The 20,934-nt window shown below is 34.5% G+C and overlaps 1 protein-coding gene across 2 annotated transcripts in view; it reads right to left on the bottom strand.

The window, feature by feature from the left end:
* Positions 1-20,934, bottom strand: part of SPAG16 (sperm associated antigen 16) — a 1,014,588-nt gene that overhangs the window by 983,572 nt on the left and 10,082 nt on the right. Inside the window, exons 3-5 of one of the 2 annotated variants that reach the window (XM_086719554.1) lie at positions 19,820-19,915; positions 16,408-16,526; positions 9,907-10,044 (exon numbers count right to left, since the gene is read on the bottom strand). In XM_086719554.1, coding sequence (XP_086575680.1) covers positions 9,907-10,044; positions 16,408-16,526; positions 19,820-19,915 — 353 coding nt within the window. The remainder of the gene's footprint in view (positions 1-9,906; positions 10,045-16,407; positions 16,527-19,819; positions 19,916-20,934) is intronic. The other variant, XM_086719555.1, reaches the window with a different exon arrangement.

Here is a 20,934-nt window from a genome sequence, read left to right as displayed (position 1 = left end):
AAGTCTTTAAAGGTTTTAGAAGCACAGAATAATATCTTTCAGACCTGGGAGTAGGCATTGGTATCACAGACAAAATATTAAAAGCAATACTATAAAAAAATTAATTAGACTTCATCAAAATTTAAAACTTCTGCTCACCCAAAGACACCATAAAGAAATTAAGTGAAGCCACAAACTGGGAGAAAATATTCACAATATTCTGATAAAAGATTTGTATGCATAATATGTAAAGAACATTTACAACTCAACAATAAGACAAACAATTCAACTAAAAATGGGCAGGACTTACACAGAAAGTAGGAGAAATGAACAACCAATAATTACACACACACACACACACACACACACACACACACACACACACACACACACAACACATTCAACACCATTAGGTATTGGGAAGTACATATCAAAACCATAAAAAGCCGCTACTATACAATTACAAAAATGGCTAAAATAAAAAACCTTAATGAAACTTAATGTTGGTGACAATGTGGAGCAACTAGAACTCTTATATATTGCTACTGAGAATTTAAAATGATCCAACTGAATGTTGGAACATGGACTGTCGATTTCTTATAAATATGCACTTATCCTAGACCAAGTCTAGAAATCCCACGCCTAAGTTTTTAACCAAAAGAAGAAGACACATTCCCATAAGAAGACATACACAAATCTTCATAGTAGTATTATTCACTAGGGACCACACTTGAAAACGATCCAGTAGAAAAAGAGTAAACAAAATGTGGTATACATCACACAAAAGAATACTACATAGCAATAAAAGGGGAAAAATTACTGATAAATTCAAAAATCATACATATATTTTACAGAGTTTATGCTGAGTATAAGATACCAAACACAAATAAATGTGCATTCTATGATTCCATTTATGAAATTCTCAAACAGGCAAACTGGTCAAATATCAGAATACTGATATATCAAAACACTGATTGCAGGGGCAGAGATGCAAGGGACATGCAGAAAGGACACAGAAATCTCTGGGTAGATAGGAGTGTTCTATATTAAGATGGGTATGGAGGTCACAAAACTATCTGCCAAAATTCTGTAGCTACGACTTGTACATTTTGATTTATGTAAATTGTAACTCAAAAAAAGAATTGTAAAAAGGAAGATATTAAGTGGGTGCAGGGTGGGGTGTGGGGAGGGAGAGAGATAAAATAACAACAGCAGAAAGATGCTAAATGTTGAAACTAAGAGGCCCATGAGGTTCATTATTCTATCTTGACTTTCTAAATGCTTGATATTTTTTCAGAATTAGAAGGTTATTATATGTAAATAAATAAATTGCTGTGTACCAGCCTTCTGGAAGAAATCCCACTTTTGGTTGTTTATTCAGTGTTGCTGCTATTGCTAATAAGGTTGACAAAGATAATGATGATGATGCTATTCTACCTACTTAATATATATCGTATACCAGGTACTATGTTCATTATCCTATAATGGGTAAGTCAGGTACAATTGTTGCCTTCATCAAGTTTACAGGAGTATTGAGAAAATTAACAAGGAAATACAATATAATATACAATACAAACTCAGATAGCCATAAACTGTAGTGAATGTTATGAAAGAAAGAAAGGGTGCTGTCATGCAGAATACTGGTTTAATCTTTATTGAGCACTGCCCATGTAATAGGCATTGTGTGAAACACTTTAAAATTATTCCCCTCAGGGAAAGATAATATCAATCCATTTACCCAAGAGGAAAATGACTGATAATTATATTATTATATCTAATAAAGGGTAGAGCATCATATATTTGTGTTGCTCTATTCACAATACCTGATCTGATATCAATGTCTGTTCTAAACCAAAATCTGAGTGGGGTTAGTAATGCTGAGTTTGATAACAGCAAATACTGTACTTTCAAGAACCTAAATGTACCATAAAATTTTGTTTGATTTCATTATTGTTCTGCTGTAGCCAGATAAGTCAACCTACAAGAACGTTATGCAGGGTATAATGTATTCCCTATTTCCATCATGTCCCTCCATCCAGTCTGTTTTCCAACAAAAACAAGCTCACATGCTTTTCTTCAAAACTATCCATCAGCCTCACATCTCACTCAGAGGGGAAAAAGCAAAGTTCTAACAAAGGCCTCTACCAATTGCCCCTGGTTCTAGTCACTACGGTCTCCTTACTAGTCCCCTAACAAACCAAGCCGTGCTCACCATAGGTTCTCTGTACTTCCTCTTCTCTCTGCCTGAAATTCCCTTTTCCCAAGTTTAGACATGACCTTCTCCCTCAGTTTCTTCAGATATCAGACAGGACTTGCCTCACCACACTATATAAAACTGCACCCCATTTATCTCTACCAGATTTACCCATGTTACTTTTCTTCATGGAGTTTACCATCACATGTTATATGTGTTATTTACAATACACATGTAGTTAGTGGCTATCTTATTAGACAGAACAGCCTTAGAGAGTATTAGTAGTGCAGAGATAGGAAATGGCGGTGGGGGGCGGCGGGGAGGAAGCCTCTCATTGAGTGAGTAGAAGAGGTAGAACATCATGCTGTCACAGAAAGTGAAGGAATAGAAGAATGAAATAGGATGCACAGTTGAGTAGGATAGTTGTGGTGGAAGTCAGACTACAGGATATTAAAGTACAAGTACAATGAGGCTTTAGTTGTAAACCATCCAACTGAGAATATTTTCAATGTCTACATTATGAGAAGGTGACATAAAGCACCAGTCAAGATACAAAACAAGATTAAGCAAACAGGTTCTTAATTAATAAAACTCGTAATAGCTTTTGTGGACCTCAGACTGAGGTGAATATTGTAGCATGTCAACTACCAGGTAAAACAAGGTTTATGAAATAGTGTCAACTGTAAATGATATGATAATTCCAAGTGATGCTTTCTAGTTTTCATTCAATGATCAACAACTCCTTAAATGTGTGGCAGGTTGCTTAAATTCTACCTCTGCATTTAAAATGACAATTGGAATTACATCAAAATAAACTATTGAAACTACATCAAAATAAAAAGGTTTGCACAGTGAAAGAAACCATCAACAACAACAAAAAAAGCAATCAACTGAAATGGAGAAGATATTTGCAAATGATATATCCAATAGGAGGTTAATATCCAAAATATATGAAGACCTTATACAACTCAACACCAATTTTAAAATGAGTAGACAAGCTGACATTTTTCCGAAAAAGACATACAAATGTCCAACAGACATGTGAAAAGATGATCTACATCACAAATCATCTGGGAAATTCAAATCAAAATTACAATGAGATATCTATTACCTCACACCTGTCAGAATGGCTAGTATGAAAAACAAAAGAAAGAAATGTTGGCAAGGATGTAGAAAAAAAGGAACCCTCATGCACTGTTGGTGTAAATGTAAATTGGTGCAGCCACTATGGAAAAGAGTATAGAGGGTTCTCAAAAACTAAAAATTGAAATACTATATGATCCACTAATTCCACTACTGAGTATTTACCCAAAGAAAATGAAAACACTAATTCAAAAAAATAAATACACCCCTATGTTTACTGCAGCATTACAATAGCCAAGATATGGAAGCAACCTAAAGTGTCCATTGATAGACAAATGGATAAGGAAGATGTGATATTCTCTCTCTCTCTCTCTCTCTCTCTCTCTCTCTCTCTCTCTCTCTCACACACACACACATACACACACACGCACACACACACATGCACACACACACACACACACACACAAATATTATGCAGCCATAAAAAGGATGAGATCTTGCTGTTTGCAGCAACATGAATGGATCTAGAGGGTATTCTGTGAAGTGAAATAAGTCAGACAGAGAATGAAAAACACCATATGATTTCACTCATATGTGGAATCTAAAAAACAAGACAAATGAATAAACAAAAAGTATAATTAGACCTATAAATACAGAGAACAAATTGATGGTTGCCAGAAGTTAAGGCAGGTGGAGGGGAGGGGAGGATGGACAAAATAGATGAAAGAAAGTGGTAGATACAGGCTCCCAGTTATGGGATGAATAAGTCACACAAATAAAAGGCACAGCATAGGGCATAAAGTCAATGATATAATGGCAACAGATGGAGGCTACATTTGTGGTGAACATAGCATAACATATAGAGGTTGAATCACTATGTTGGTTCAGGTGAATCACACCTGAAAATAACATAACAGTGTGTGTCACAAATAAAAAAAAATATTTACAAATTTAGCAATCTAGAGCCATGAATTAAAGCTCATTTGAGAAAATAAAAACTTTTCCCTATGTTCTTGTAGCTAAAAACACCTGCAGATTAAAAGTGAAGGGATGGAGAAACATTTATCCGCAAATAGATGTCCAAACAAAGCCAGAGTAGCAATGCTTAATATCAGACAAACTCGACTTATTTGTTCTTGTATTGTTTTTATCCTGCTTTGGTATCAGGATAGTACTGGTCTCACGGAATGATTTGGAATGTGTTCCCTCTATTCTGTTATTGTAAGATTTTGATAAAGATTGTCATTATTTTTTTTAAACATTTATTTATATATATATATAATGTTTATATATATAAACATCTCCCGGACCATGAGATCGTGACCTGAGCGAAGTCGGACGCTCAACCGACTGAGCCACCCAGGCGCCCCAATTTTTTTTTTTTAATGTTTGGTAGAATTCACCAACGAAACCAACCAAGTGGCCTTGCAGTTTTCTTTGCTGGGAAATTTTTAATTCCTAATTCAACTTTCATTCTTGTTTTTAGTCTAAGAAGATTTCCTACTTCTTGGATACAAGATTCATGATTGAATCATGGTAACTTGTTTGTTTTTGTAGGAACTATTTTTTTCCAAAAGTTATTCAAATCGTTAGTATATAATTGTTTGTAGGAATCTTTATCACAGTGCATATTTCTGTGATTAGCTCTTGTATTGTTTTCTATTCCATTTCTCATTTTGGTTTTTGAGTCTTTTTTTTTTTTTCTTAGTTAATACAGTTAAAGCATTGCCAATTTTGTTTTTGTTTTTTTTAGAAAAACTGGTCATTACTTTCAATGTTATTATTTATTCTGGTCTCTATTTTATTTATTTCTGATTTTTGTTATTTCCTTCTACTAAATTTCAGCTAAGTTTCTTCTTTTTCTAGTTCCTTGTGGTGTAATGTTGCTTATTTGAACTTTTTTTCTTAATACAAACATTTATAGCATAAATTTCACTCCAGCATCTGCCTTTGCTGCATCCCATAGATTTTGGAATATTGTGTCTTCTTTTTCTTTTGTTTTGAGAAATATTTTGATATGCCATTTGTTTTATTTGCTCCATTGTTTGTGCAGTACTGTGTTAATATTTACATATTAAATATTTAATATCTACATTGTAGATTTTCAGCTTTGTTTTATTGTTGTACCATTGTAGTTGAAAAATATACTTGTGATGATTTCAGTCTTCTCAAATTTGTAATATTTATTATGTTTCTTTTTTATGTGATTTAACCAGGGGATTTTTCTGTGTGTATCTGAAGAAAATGCGTATTTCTATTTTTCTTGGAGGGAATGTTTTATATATATCCTATAGAACCATGTATTCTGAAGTATTCAAGTAAAAAAAATGCTCTTGTTGAAGAAAAGTAATCATTACTTTAACTGAGGGTACACATTGAAAATAAAGCATATCAGAGGAAAGGTGAGTGGGGGATGGGTGAAAGAGATGAAGCAGATTATGAGTACATGTATCATGATTAGCACTGAGTAATGGTGTACAGAATTGTTGAGTGACTATATTGTATACCTGAAACCAACATAACACTGTATATTAACTACACTGGAATTAAAATTAAAAACTTAATTAAAAAAAATATTAGAGGGGTGCCTGGGTGGCTCAGTCTGTTAAGCGTCCGACTTCAGTTCAGGTCATGGTCTCACAGTTCATGAGTTCGAGCCCCGCGTTGGGCTCTGTGCTGACAGTCAAAGTCTGGAGCCTCCTTCGGATTCTGTGTCTCCCTCTCTCTCTGCCCCTCTGCCGCTCATACTCTGTCTCTCTCAAAAATAAATAAAGCATTAAAAAGAAAATTTAAATAATAATAAGTTTCAACTAATGTGTTTCAAAATATGTTTAAGCAAGTGTAATAGTAGTAATTGTGTAAGAAATTGCATTTGGATGTTTTGCCTATTCTTTAACGTGTTTGAAGTGGTCACAATAACCAAACACATGTAATTTAGAAAAAAATTTTAATGAAACTTAACTGATTGCAATATCTGTCAAAAGTTACAAAACAGGGGCGCCTGGGTGACGCAGTCCGTTAAGCGTCCGACTTCAGCCAGGTCACGATCTCGCGGTCCGGGAGTTCGAGCCCCGCGTCAGGCTCTGGGCTGATGGCTCAGAGCCTGGAGCCTGTTTCCGATTCTGTGTCTCCCTCTCTCTCTGCCCCTCCCCCGTTCATGCTCTGTCTCTCTCTGTCCCAAAAATAAATAAACGTTGAAAAAAAAAATTAAAAAAAAAAAAGTTACAAAACAAAAGGATTTTTACAAGTTTATCTTATGTTTTTAATTTTTAAATTGAGTATTAAAATATATGTGCAATAAATATAAAAAATAAAATGACAAGTGGTCCGTAGTTTAATATAAAAGTACAGTTATATTCTCCTTTTTCAAGAAAGATTGTCAAACTACTATTTATATTATTACCCTAGTGTAGCTAGTATATACTTTTACCTTTAATGTAACTATAAATACTTTTTAATAGTACATTTTCCCCTTTAAAACATCTCTGTGTAAAGAAATTTTCCAGCTATTTCTAAAACTTTTTTTTATCAAGGTATAATTTGTACATAACATTGTACCAGTTTCAGGTGTACAACACAATGATTCATATTTGTATATAGTGTAAAACAACCACAGTAAGTATAGTTAACATTCATCACCATACATACATATATATACCATACATGAAACTATATTTTATATGACAATCCGCATTTGTAGCAAGATAGGGAAAACCTCAGTTCTAAAATTGGAATTGCTTACAACAGAGAAAAAGACCATTTTTTTTAGGTATAGCAATTCAAATGACATTTTAGAGTGAAATATTTCCCTTCTCATGTCTTCCTTTATGCTTCATCATTACCGAATTTCAAAAATATTAATGATGTGATGATTAAAAAAATCCAAGGATGACAGCCTTTAGAGATATTGATAATAATAACTGACATTTTCAAAGTACTTTGTGATTTACACAGTTCTTTAATATAGATTGTCTCATTTAATTATCACATCACTCCCTAGGAGTTAATAATATTATGTATAATTACTCCCAGTTTAACATTAAGAAAACTGAGTTAATAAGTAGCAGAATAATGGAAGCCAGGTATTTGAACCTTAAGTTTGATACTCTTTCCATGGCAACTCTCTTCTCCAGATAAATATTAACCTTATAGCTACATGATTTCTCTAACTTTTCTAGATACATCATTAAATGCTACCAGTATTATCAGGACAATATATAACATATCTGTAAGCCCAACTCTTTTTACATACTAAATATTCTTATTAGAAAAAAATATTTAACATCTACACTTACCTTGCCTCAAAAAATAGCTGTAAGGGGCGCCTGGTGGCTCAGTAGGTTGAGTGCCTGGCTCTTGACTTCAGCTTAGGTCATGATCTCATGGTTTGTGAGACTGAGTCCTGTGTTGGGCTTTGCACTGTGAGCACAGAGTATGCTTGGTATTCTCCCTCTCCTTCTCCCCACCCCAACCCCTCGCCCCTCCTCTCTCTCAAAGTAAATAAAAACATTTTTAAAAAATCTTTAAAAAATAAGTTAAAAGAAAGAAGTAGCTTTAATCCTGAAAAGGAAAACTTTAGGGTAAATTCTATAAAGGGAATCCCACATTTATTACTAATTCCTATTGGAAAAATACCTTCAAAAGTCAAATTGAAAAACCTGTGTGATAAAACATTACAATTTGGGGCAAACTTGTAGTAAGACAGTAGTAGTTGGTAATATTTACAAAACATTTTCTAAGAATATATCCAAAAATTAGGTGCCATGAAAGTACAAAGTACTTAATATTCACTCAATGACATAAATATTAGGAATCTACTAAGGGTCAGGCATCTTTCCTTCAAATTTTTCATGTCAAGTAGATTAAAACAAATAAATATTTTTCTTTTCTAATCTGTTAAAGTTTAATTATATCAAATAACATAGATTTGAGAGAGAATCAGAAGCCATTGAAACTAAAATTACACTTTAATAAATATAGCAAATCTTATATACATTTAGTAATCTGATATTTTAGTAAACACAAACAAGAAACAGATTTCATTTGAGTGATATCTGTTTAGATTATGAGCTAATAATTTGCAAAGGTAATAGTTTATATGGTTTTGATTATAGCTATTAAATATGATATTCAATAATAAACCAGTGATCAACAATGGTTATTTAATGTCACTATGGCAAAACTCATTGAACAAAGAGATTCTATCTATTCAAAGGAACATTTACAAACTCAAGCAATAATTCAAAGGAGATCAGGAACTGAAACAGTATGCCAAGCATCACTCTGAAAAATTTGCTGTGTCAAATTCCCAGTGCATCCATTAGGTGTCTATACAATAACACAGTGAGCAGCAGGGCCAATAGTGCAAACCACTTCTGAGAAATGAACTAAGAATAGAGAGAATGCTGGTTCTAGTGACTTATCATTCCATGGATCATCATACACTTCTCTCTAAAACATAAAATATCAAACAGTATACCCATAGATAGTATGAAATTTGTACAATGTGTAACAACTTTCTATGAGTGTAAATACTAAGTGAATAAATGATCATACAAATTATCTTTTATTCTTTTATTCACCACGACCTTTTTTTTATTTTATTTATTTATTTACTTTGAGAGAGAGAAAGAAAGAAAGAACATGACCAGGGAAGGGGCAGAGAGAGAGGGAGAGGGAGAGAATCCCAAGCTGGTCCACACACGACACAGGGCTCGAACTCACAAACCATGAGATCATGACCTAAGCCAAGAGTCATATGCTTAACCAACTGAGCAACGCAGGCACCCCTCACCACCACCTTTTTAAAAGTAGCTTATCTTAAAAATTTTCCTCACTTTGCAATACAAAGTTTTGTTTCTTTAAACTTTTTTACAAAGATTTTAAAATATTATGTTCCTGTATGGTAGTTCTACTTATCTAATGTTTGGTTTTAGTATGATTCTTTAACAGAGAAAACTGTATGTTTAATTAAAAAATGAACAAAGCATGAACTTTCTCTACTTCATATCTAAGCATTGATTTTCCATCTAATATCATCTTAGATGAGTAGATTCATCCCTAGTCAACACATTCACATATGTATCTTTGCCAGAATAACAGTGCTTATCTAAATTTGTTCGCCAAAACTGCATGTCTTCCTATAATTTTAGAAAGAAAGATTTGGCTTCTGTCAAGTTTCTTCTCTATGCATAAATTCACGCTAGGAGATTATAAAATAGCAGTTTCCTTTGGGGAATTTTCAAATACTGAAATTTCTCTAGCGAGAAATACACTATCTCCTTCCTTCCTCTCTGCCTTCTATAAATTTACTATAATTTCAGAGATTAGCTTATCCTCATAGGGGAAGATTTCACAAACCATGAAAAGACTATGAAAAACATAAGAAAGTAAATGCCACATAATAAATTAACATCTCCTATACAACTCCCTGCATTCAACTCTTGCTAGTGGGTTGCAATTGTGAGAGTTCTGATCATCAGTTCAATTAACTTGCTAGTGAAGCCTGTCACATTCTTTCTAACCAGAATTTAAATAGAATTCAGTTCAGAATTAAAGCTCTGGTACATTAACCACGTGTTAGCTTCATTCAGCTCTTTACTTCTATTTGGTCCAAAAGAAAAAAAAAAGTCATTTAAAAATTAACATACTCAGCTGCCTGTTTGTAGTGTTTCAAGTCTTTCTTCAAATTTTTGTTCTCATTTTCTAAAAGCATATTCTGGGTGTAGACATCTGGAACATTCCCAAGATCTCTAAGTTCAGTTAGTCCCTTCTGTATTAACTCATACCTAGGATAAAATCAAACAAAAGGTTTTATGTTGTTGCTTTCTACTAAACTGGTTTAATTTATGTACAATTCAAAAAGTTCTCCTAGGGGATATTTATAGAATTGATTTGTGGCATTAATTTTATAAATTAAAATGTCCACATTTACAATATATATTTAAAATAACAAATAATTAGTTGCTAGGTACTCATATCATCATAGTACATAAAATATAACCAAACATCTCATATGTTCCAGGCACTAATTCACTAATTCACTAACACTGGTGAAATTAACAAAATGGTCCAAGCCCCCATCTGTTCTAGTGTGCATAGTGATATGTTCCATGAAGTAAAATAAAGCAGGATAAGAGAGATAGAGAGACTAAGATAGAGACTGATGGGGGTGTTTGTGCTATTTTACATAGGATGAACACAGAAAGTATGATTGGTAAAGTGATATTTGAGCAGAGAACTAAAAGAAATAAAGGACTAAGTCATGTAGATATGAAGGGGGAGAGCATTATTGGCTGACGGAAGAGTAAATGTAAAGCCCTGAGAAAATGAGATGCTTGACATGTACCTTAAAAAGCAAAAAGCCAGAGCAAGGGAGAGAGTGGTGAAAAATGGGTCAGGAAGACAGCAGGGAGCCAGAGAGAAAAATATGATTTTACTTGAATCAGATTGAAGCCATTGGAAGGCTTTGAGAAACAAGTTACACTGATCAGATTTATGTTTAAAAGGATTAGTCTGGCATCTCTTTGAAGAAACTAACTCTACAGGAGCAAGACTAGAATCAGAGATGCTGGTTAGGAGCTTGTTGCAATAGTTCAAAAGAGCAACAACAGTGGCATGAACAAAGTTGGTAGCAGTAGAGATTATGAGAAACAGGTCCCTTCTGAACAGGGTGTAAAACCAGGGCCAACTTATTGGTGAAGCCAAAAAAAATTTTCTTATGAATCAGCTGCCAAGCATTGGTTAAAAAAGTGGTCAAAGATGACTCCACGGTTTCTGGTGGAACAACAAACATCCATTTATGAAGATGGGAATGAATGCAGTAGGAACTGGGTGATTGGAGAAATAAAGGAATTGCTTTTATTCATATTAAATGCATTGCAAGTGAAGATAAATACTGGGAATAAATGTCAAGAGTTCAGGGGAAAAGTCAGGACATGGAATTCAAACGTGGGAATCATCAGTAAAGAGATACTATTTAAAGTTACAAGACTGTTGTTGAAAGTGCTGCTATAAACACTGGGGTACAAGTGCCCCTATGCATCAGTACTCCTGTATCCCTTGGGGCAATTCCTAACAGTGCTATTGCTGGGTCATAGGGGAGATCTATTTTTAATTTTTTGAGGACCTCCACACTGTTTTCCAGAGCGGCTGCACCAGTTTGCATTCCCACCAACAGTGCAAGAGGGTTCCTGTTTCTCCACATCCTCTCCAGCATCTATAGCCTCCTGATTTGTTCATTTTAGCCACTCTGAATGGGGTGAGGTGATATCTCAGTGTGGTTTTGATTTGCATTTCCCTGATGAGGAGTGACATTGAGAGGGAGGGAGCCAAACCACGAGAGACTCTTAAAAACTGAGAATAAACTGAGGGTTGATGGGGGCAGGAGGGAGGGGAAAGTGGGGGATGGGCATTGAGGAGGGCACCTGTTGGGATGATGAGCACTGGATGTTGTATGGAAACCAACTGGACAATAAATTTCATAAAAAAAAATAATAAATAAATAAATAAGATTTAAAAAAATAAAGTCATAAGACTGGACAAGGCCAGCTAGGGCATGACTATAAACAGAGAAGGAGCCCCTGGACTGTTTCAAGATTAGGAAGAGAGGGCGCCTGGGTGGCGCAGTCGGTTAAGCGTCCGACTTCAGCCAGGTCACGATCTCGCGGTCCGTGGGTTCGAGCCCCGCGTCGGGCTCTGGGCTGATGGCTCAGAGCCTGGAGCCTGTTTCCGATTCTGTGTCTCCCTCTCTCTCTGCCCCTCCCCCGTTCATGCTCTGTCTCTCTCTGTCCCAAAAATAAATAAACGTTGAAAAAAAAAAAAAATTAAAAAAAAAAAAAAAAAAGATTAGGAAGAGAAAGACTACCAACTAGAGACTAAGACAGACAACGGCTAGTGAAGTAGTGGGTGAATATGAGAGCACTGTGGCTCTCAAACCAAGTGAATAAAGTGTTCCAAGAAGGAAGAAATGAACAACAGTGACAAATGCTGAAAACAGACTGAATAGAGAGGAGTACTAAGAATCAGTCACTGAATTTGGCAATGTGCAGCACTGAAAAAACTTTCAGCACAGTCATGGAGACAATAGTGCACCCAGAGTAGGTATAAGACTAGGACATGAGGAACTGGTAATAAACTCTTTCAAGGAGACATACTGTAAAGTGGAGCCTAGGAAATCAAGATTATCCTATAAAAAGGATGTGGAGTTCAGGGTGTTTTTTGTCTTCCACTTTTTCAAAAATATAAAAAATATTATTGGACATCTATATGCTTATGGGAATGATCCAGCAGAGAGGGAAAAAGTTTACAACACAGAAAACAGAGGGGACAATTGCTGAAGCAATGTCCTTGAGCAGCTAAGAGGATCTGGGCTCCAGTGGAAAACTGGAGGGTTGGCCTTAGATGACAGTGTGCATGACTCAGCTTCTGTGACAGGTGAGAAGAATGTCTGAGAACACAGGTGGCAAGCTAGTAAGTAGAGAGGGAGGCAGAGGTCATAGAACGTCTATTTTCTCAGTGACATAAGGAACATCAGAGAATCATTTACAGATTTTTAAATAATTATAATTTTAATTATATGTATACATGTAGCAATTAATAAAGCTAAATAAAAAAGTATAAACACAGAAAAACATTTCAGTAATAAAGTTATTAACAAAGAAATACCTACAAAGCTTGCTATATAGATGAGTTAAACATTTGTTTAAAAATGTTTAATTATCAGCATTTTTATGTTATAGAAGCCCTGAAGAATACCCAAAGGGTTAAGATAATAGAATCAATATTAAGTCGCTCAAGTGTCTGACTTCATCTCAGGTTATGATCTCACGACTTGTGAGTTCAAGCCCTGTATCAGGCTCTGTGCTGACAGCTGTCTGTCTCTCTCAAAAATAAATAAACATTAAAATTTTCTTTAAAAAAAAGAATAAATATTAAGTAGTATTTGCCACAATTTATAAAACAACAAAATAGATAACAACTTAATCATAAATTCACTACTTCATATGTATTTAGAATGTGATTTATACTTATCTCCAAAGAGAAGATATAAGGGTTGATTGAAGTATTAGCCCATGAAGTTTTTCTGACCATAAAATTGGTTTTCAGCAATTTGCTTTATTTAACGCAGAAAAAAATCTTAAAGAAATCATTTCAGTAAGAAAAAAAAGTGGTATATAGTCCTTTTCTACATTAAATGTTATGTAAATAAATTAATATGTGGTAAAATAAATACAAATAAAGCATAATACATCATAACACATACTATATCATATATATCTTAGGACATTCAAAAATAATTTATCATGACAAATTTCTGTAATCTATATAAAAATGTCAAAGATGATTTAAACTCACTAATACTATTCTAATACTATAAGATCACTAGGAATCTTAATCTACAAACTCTAGAAATATATTTCTCAGTAAAACAAGCATTTTGTATATAAGATATTTTGTTTTTGTTTCAGGTGTGTGTGTGTGTGTGTGTGTGTGTGTGTGTGTGTGTGTGTTAAAGAAATATCCTGGCCTTTTTATTTCTTCCTCTTTATTCACTCACACTTAGAACAAGACTGAAAAGTGTCCAGATGGGGAAAAAAGACTGTTACATAACTATTAGGAACTGGAAATAAAATTGCCAACAGAACTGCCAAAAAAATTACTACCAGTAAAATTACATCAATGGTCTTCACATTTACCATTAAGTCCATAAACTACTTAGAATTATATAGAAGTGGAGAATGTGCATGTATTTCAGGGAGAAAGTACATAGACTTTCATACAATTTGTCTATGGTGTAAGGCCCACTGTCACAAATGAGAAATAGTATGACAGAATTTCAGTAAACACATCAATAGTGTCATAAGAGTAAAGTTAGTTTTCCTTCATGATGGCACCCAAGGCATAGGATATAAAAGACAGGAAAACAGTAACCTAGATAATAACAAGCATCAAATGAGAATTTTTCCTCCATGTTTTCAGGGACAGTTACAGAAAATACTTACCAACAAAGACAAAATTCCATTAGCTACTGCTAACCCACAGTGCAAACATTTTTTGAGTTTCATATAAAAAAATCACTACTACACACACATACATACACAATCTTTTTTTGTGTGTGAACAGCCAGAAAATAGTTTAGAATTTGCAGGAAAAAAAAAGCTTTCTGGGCCATGTGTTCTCCACTGTGCTGTGACTAACAAACTGTGCCATAGCATGAAAGCAGCCATACATAATACCTAAAAGAAAGGTCATGGCTATGTGCCAACAAAATTTTATTTACAAAACAGGGGCAGGCCAGATTTGTTTGCTGACCTTGGATTTAAAGAATTTACTGCAATTACTGTTTGAGGATTAAAAGGCCACAAGCCAAATATTACTCCCAGGTTTTTTGGTGACTTTAAGGGTTTTTTGTGTTACAAACTAACAGTGAGGGAACCTTGTTTTGTCAACTTTTGTAAGATTAAATGAATTCAGAGCAACGAATACTACAAACATTTTTATCCATAATAAAAATGATAAAAAATATACTTAGTATTCTTATAGTCCTACTATTGCAGAATAGGTAAAAGTTTCTGATCAAAGTAAAAAATGTTTCATGTGAAGAAAAAATATCCAAGACTGTAATCTTATCACAAACAGCTTGTAAACTCATTACAAACTGACATCTAGGAATAAGGACACAATTATTTGAACCACAGTATCACTAAACAATATAATAAAGAGATATAAGAATCTTACTTTAAGATTGTAGTATTATACTAAATGGCACACTTACACAGGGGTTCTATACGTCCTAATTATATTGTAGTTTCCTCAAATTTCATCTCAATTCAAACTGCTAAATCTAAAATGATAATATGACACAACAAGCACTTAACTGTTAAGAGTATACTTGGTTACAGATTTCTCAAAGGGAATCATTTCACACTTTGGCCTAGACAAACGTGCAAGTACTATGTCCTAACACATATTCTTAGGAGAAAAAAAGGAACTGAGCCACATTAATTTTTCATTTCATTAGTACTACAAATTAATCATCTACCTACTTTTACAAAAATGTATTTTCTAATACATTTGTAATTATTTCACAGGGGCATTTTTATAAATATTACTCATGTAATTTCTAAATTTAACAGGAACACTCTTTTTCTACCATCAAACTTGCTGTTTCTTTAACTATATTAATGAAAAATGGTTCTTTTCATTAAATGTATTAACTTTAGATATGCAATTTAAAATAATAAAACTAATTTCTTCTATCTACATGATCTCCATAGATCAGAACCAAAAAAAGCAGCAAATAAAAACTGCATCACAGTTGGATTAGTAGAAATTACAAATTGCCCCATATATTTATTTAAAATTAGGATTTAGCCCCCAAACACTATAAACATCTTTATCATAGTATTCCCTTTCCATGATATGCAATGGCTTTTAAAGTTCAAACATATATTTATATCCAATTATTTAATAATATTGCATTAAGGAATGTTAGGACTCTGAACACATGCCTGGTGACATTACTGCTGTAGTAAAGGAATAAAGACAGCATGCCTGATGATTTTCATACCCAATAAGTTATTAAAATTGTCAATTATAACAAGAAAATCTGCATTTAGACATCATGTGAAAATATAATTCTGCTTATTTCCAAATGAAGAAATATTTATATAAAAAGAATCAATCAGTTGTGTGAGTAGAGAAAGGCAGGCCATCATACTATAAGGAAAACAAGCAAAGTAGTACTCTTGGTAGGATATCTTAATGCAGAAAATAATACCCTTAATAATTATGCAGAACATACTAGAAAACTATTTAATAAAAGACCTTGTTTTGTACAACCCCAGGAAATATTCCATTTTCTTGATTTTTGAAAATCACCCAAATATAAGAAAGATGTTTAATGAAAATCTCTTTTAAATTAATACCCTAATTATGTGAATGTGTGTGAATGTGTGTGTGTGTGTGTGTGTGTGTGTGTGTGTGTGTGTGTGTGTATGTAAGTCTAATGGTTTCGTTGGTGAGGCTGGGAAAAGTTTCCATCCATTTCAACCATTTTGCATAAGCTGAGCAACTTCAAGTCCTTTAAGACACTTAAAAGTGGATGTGTTAGCATTTCTAGAGAACTATTTATCCACATAATTGTTTACCATTCAGACTGAAAACAATCAAGAGTTCTGGTCATTCCCATTTTGATTAGGAAATTGCAGAGAAAGTCTTCTATTACTTCAGGTACTAGTTGCTTTGAAGGAAGGACTGTTTTCTGCTCCTGAAATTTAAATGTACAATTATTTATTTTGAAAATATAAATCATCACTAAGCTTTTGTTAAGTTTATTTATTTTCTTTTTTTAAATGTTTATTTACTTTTGAGAGAAAGAGAGAGAGAGAGAGAGAGAGAGAGAGACAGAGCATGAGTGGGGAAGGGGCAGAGAGAGAGGGAGACAGAATCCAAAGTAGGCTCCAGGTTCAGGGCTGTCAGCACAGAGCGCAACATGAGGCTGAAACCTACAAACCATGAGACCATGACCTGAGCCAAAGTCAGACAATTAACTGACTGAGCCACCCAAGCACCCCTGTTTATTTTGAGAGAGAGAGAGAGTGAGAGAGGACGTGCCCACAGGTGCTAGCAGGAGAGGGGCAGAGAGAGAGGGAGAGAGAAAATCCCAGCCAGGCTCTACATTCAACAGGGAGCCTGACATGGGGCTGGATCCTACAACCCTGGGATTGTGACCAGAGCAAAAAACAAGAGTCAGATGCTCAACTGACTGAGCCACCTAGGCACCCCTTTCAATAAGCTTTGATTACTGGTACTGAAAGGCTGTTAATTTATTCATTCACTTGTTCATTTTTTCATCTAATTTTTGCGTGTTATGCTCCAGGGACTATTTTAATCACTAAGAATAAAGCAGTAATGAAACCAGATAAGACTCAGTGTTCATACCTAATGGTCAAGTAGATGAAGACAGAAAATGAAAAACTAAATTAAAAATATATAATATGGCAGATGGCACTAAGTGCCTGGGAGAAAAAAAGCAGAGGACTGAAGGGCGGGAGAGCCAAATGTATTAGAACACAGCCATGCTCATTTTTTACATATTGTCTATGGATGCTTTCATACACATGACAGAGGTGAATTGCAACAGAGATCTTACGGCCCTCAAAATCTAAAATATTTACTATATGATCCCAGAGAACATGTTTGCAGACCCCTAAACTAGAAAAGTGGAGATATTTCAGCAAGTGAGATATGAAATTAGAACAGCCATAAAAACTATTATGTCACATAAGCCCATGTATAAAATAAGACAAATAATGGGTAAATTCTTAAAAATATCAACAGTATGGTTGCCCCCAGAGTGCATTTTCTTTTTATTGGCAAGAACTTATTAATCTAACTGCCAATCATTTAGACAGACAGATCTATTTTCATATATAGAAACCCAGAAGTAGACTTTCCTTCTTCATTGTCCTTCTTAACCTGGTCTTGATTATATACCAGGTAAATGTTACATACCTAGCAATAGTTACATAGAAATGCAGTGAGGAAAGAATCTCTGTTTCCCTAAAAATTTCTTTTCTTTTTTTAAATTTTTTTAAGTTTATTTATTTATTTTGAGAGAGAAAGAGAAAGAGAGTGCGTGCAAGCAGGGGAGGGACAGAGACAGAGGGAGAGAGAGAGAATCCCAGGCAGGCTCGTCATTGTCAGCACAGAGCCCGATGTAGGGCTCGATCCCATGACCCGCGAGATCATGACCTGAGTTGAAGTGAAGAGTCAGGCACTTAACCAACTGAGCCACCCAGGTGCCCCTAAAAGGTGCTTTTCAAAAGAGCTATACATAACTTACTGCTGATCTTAATTACTAGTTGCTACAAACAGTAGTTGTTACTTAATTAATTACTTAATTACTAGTTGCTAGTACTTAATTACTTAATTACTAGTAATTACTAGTACTATAATTACTAATAATTACTAGTACTTAAGTACTAGTACTTAATTACTAGTTGCTTCAAACAGTGATCAGTTGAAGGAAATTTGGCGGGCTACAGAAATTTCCTGACAAATGAATAGGGTTTTAAAATGAATTTTTTTAAAGCTCAAGCAGAATAATTTGTAATATCTTTCCTAAGGTCATTTTAAAAGATATTATATAACAGTGTTGATTATATGCAGGACCCTACATCACACATGGAAGATGTCAAAGCAGCAGATACAGCATCCCTGTCTTCAAGTCTTTGCATTACAGTGGAAATTTATATATAACTACTGGGTAAGGGTATAACACTGTTGGAAGTAGACATTCATTTTACAATAATAAATGCTACCTTGGCATTTTTGGTCAATAAATTTGAAAATGATATTTAGAATGAGATGGAGGATAGCTGAAGGAATTGGGAACATAGGAGGAAAAGGACAGAGAGACTGTACCTAATCTAGTTTCTAAAGATGTCTGTGAGCTCATGTTTGTATGTACATTTGTATGTATGGTCTGGTAGACTCCTGCCTTCTCGAATAGTATTTTCTTTCTATTTCTTCCCGAATACATCTGATACATATACTTTGAAACAGCCAAAGCAGAAATCCAACCACCTTAAAATGCCATGTTTCTTATACATGGAGACTTACAATCCTATCAACATATTATACACACATGCATACACATACATGTTCTAAGCTATAATGTGATCATAAATGTTTCTTTTAACTTTACATATAATATTCACTCAACATATATTTGCTGAATGTCTCCCACATGCCAGGCACCATGAGAGGTGCCAGGTATTAAATTTGAATGAGCTACTTCCCTATCTCAAGGAATGAAAGACTAGTTGAATAAAAACAACATATCCCCAGAGCACCTGGGTGGCTCAGTTGGTTAAGTGTTTGACTCTTTACTTTGGCTCAGGTCATGATCTCACATTTTGTGAGATGCAGCTCCACAACAGTCTCCCTCTCTCTCTGTCCCTCCCCCCATTCACATCTCTCTCTCTCTCTCTCTCTCTCTCTCTCTCTCCCTCCCTCCCTCCCTCCCTCCCTCTCTCTCCCCCCTCTCTCTCTCAAAATAAATAACTTAAAAAAATTACCCTACCACATTCTTTAGTAAAATAGCTCATAAGAAAAAAAGTTGTAACATATTAAGCATCCCTATCAGATAAATATTTCCATGAAAAAAAACCCACAGAATTTTGCAAAAATACATTTTAGTATCTGTATCCAATACCAAATTCTGTACATTAGAATTTAAAATCCTTGTTTTAATATCTGGTGAGATTAAACAGGCAGAGTTCTGAGGGAAGGTGTCATTTGTCATAAAGTTATGCAAGAGTAACCATGATGTGGAAAATGACAATCCAAAAAAGAAGAAATATGACTACTTACTTAAAGTTAAGGTGTGATGATAAAATCACAAGAGAAAAAGGCACAGCAAGGGATAGGACTGTATTTACTAAGTAAAGTACTTAAAGTTTAAATTACTTTCCAAATTTCACATAAAAGCCTCACTGCTAAGCTACAGGCTGTGTTCAAACTACACAAACTATAGGTTGTGTTCAAAATTCTCACCAAAATCTGAGTATCTGTAGCCTGTTCTTGGACCATCTGAATTGCTTTTGCCAGATCTTCTTCACCTTCTGGAATGCTAAAATTGTCATCTGGTATCTAAATCAGAGAAAGAGTATAGAAAGAGTAAGCAGGAATATAAAAGTAACTTACTTCATTTCAGTAAAATAAAGGATCACAAAATAAAGGATCACAAAAATAGACACCTTATGTAAGATGCCATGTAATTCTGAAGTTCTGTAACAAATGGATAACCAAGCAGGAAGCTTTCTGACTTCCTTGTAAACATCATCAATGTCACTTCTGATACACTTGAGATCAGTTTATGGGCATCTGCTCTTATCTATAATGACAAATATAGTCTAACAACTCTGCTGAGAAAAAATGTAAGACCATTTCTTTTTCATAACTACAAGTAACTGCAAATCTCTAGTTTATTAAAAAAACAAAACAAAATAAAATGAAGCTCACTGCCTGAATGTTATGCTCTTGGAAAAATGCAACGGACTCTAACTATGATAATAATGATGGTTAACATTCACTGTGTGCTTCTCACATGCTCATGAGTTTTATGTATCTTACATTAACTCCTTCAGTAATTTCATATGGCACATATTCATATTATCTCTATTTTACTAGTATAATAAAAAGTTATCTACTGTTGGTCCTTTTACTTGCTCAGGCCACAAATTGCCAGGCTTGCTTCCACAGTTTCACTTGCAGTGCCTATCCTTTAGGAGTGACTCTAGGTGCCACATCTCAGAAGGAACGATAGGTCCTATCCAAACAGTGAATGAAAGGGAAAATTTGAGGCAGGAACTACATTACACACAGAATTAGAGTTAAGCTGAAAGGAAGCAGGGGATCTGACCTACAGCCAGTAGTGGGAATCTGGAAAACCCATCCAAGAGCAGAATGGATGTTTGGGAAGGAATGCCTGCTGGACAGGCAAACTGTAGTAAGGATCCACAAGGCAGGGGATAAGGAGTTAACTTTGACGCACAATTAACAGGAAACCAAAAGAGCCAGATGGATTAACCAATCTAAACTTTTAAACAGAACTTTCACACTTCACTCTTAACTAGCTGATATTAGCTAAATTCAGTTGAAAAACTAAC

Source organism: Puma concolor, chromosome C1 (genome assembly GCF_028749965.1).
Source record: "Puma concolor isolate L17-30 chromosome C1, mPumCon1.1.hap2, whole genome shotgun sequence".
NCBI lineage: Eukaryota > Metazoa > Chordata > Mammalia > Carnivora > Felidae > Puma > Puma concolor.
This window is presented reverse-complemented; position numbering and strand designations above follow the sequence as displayed.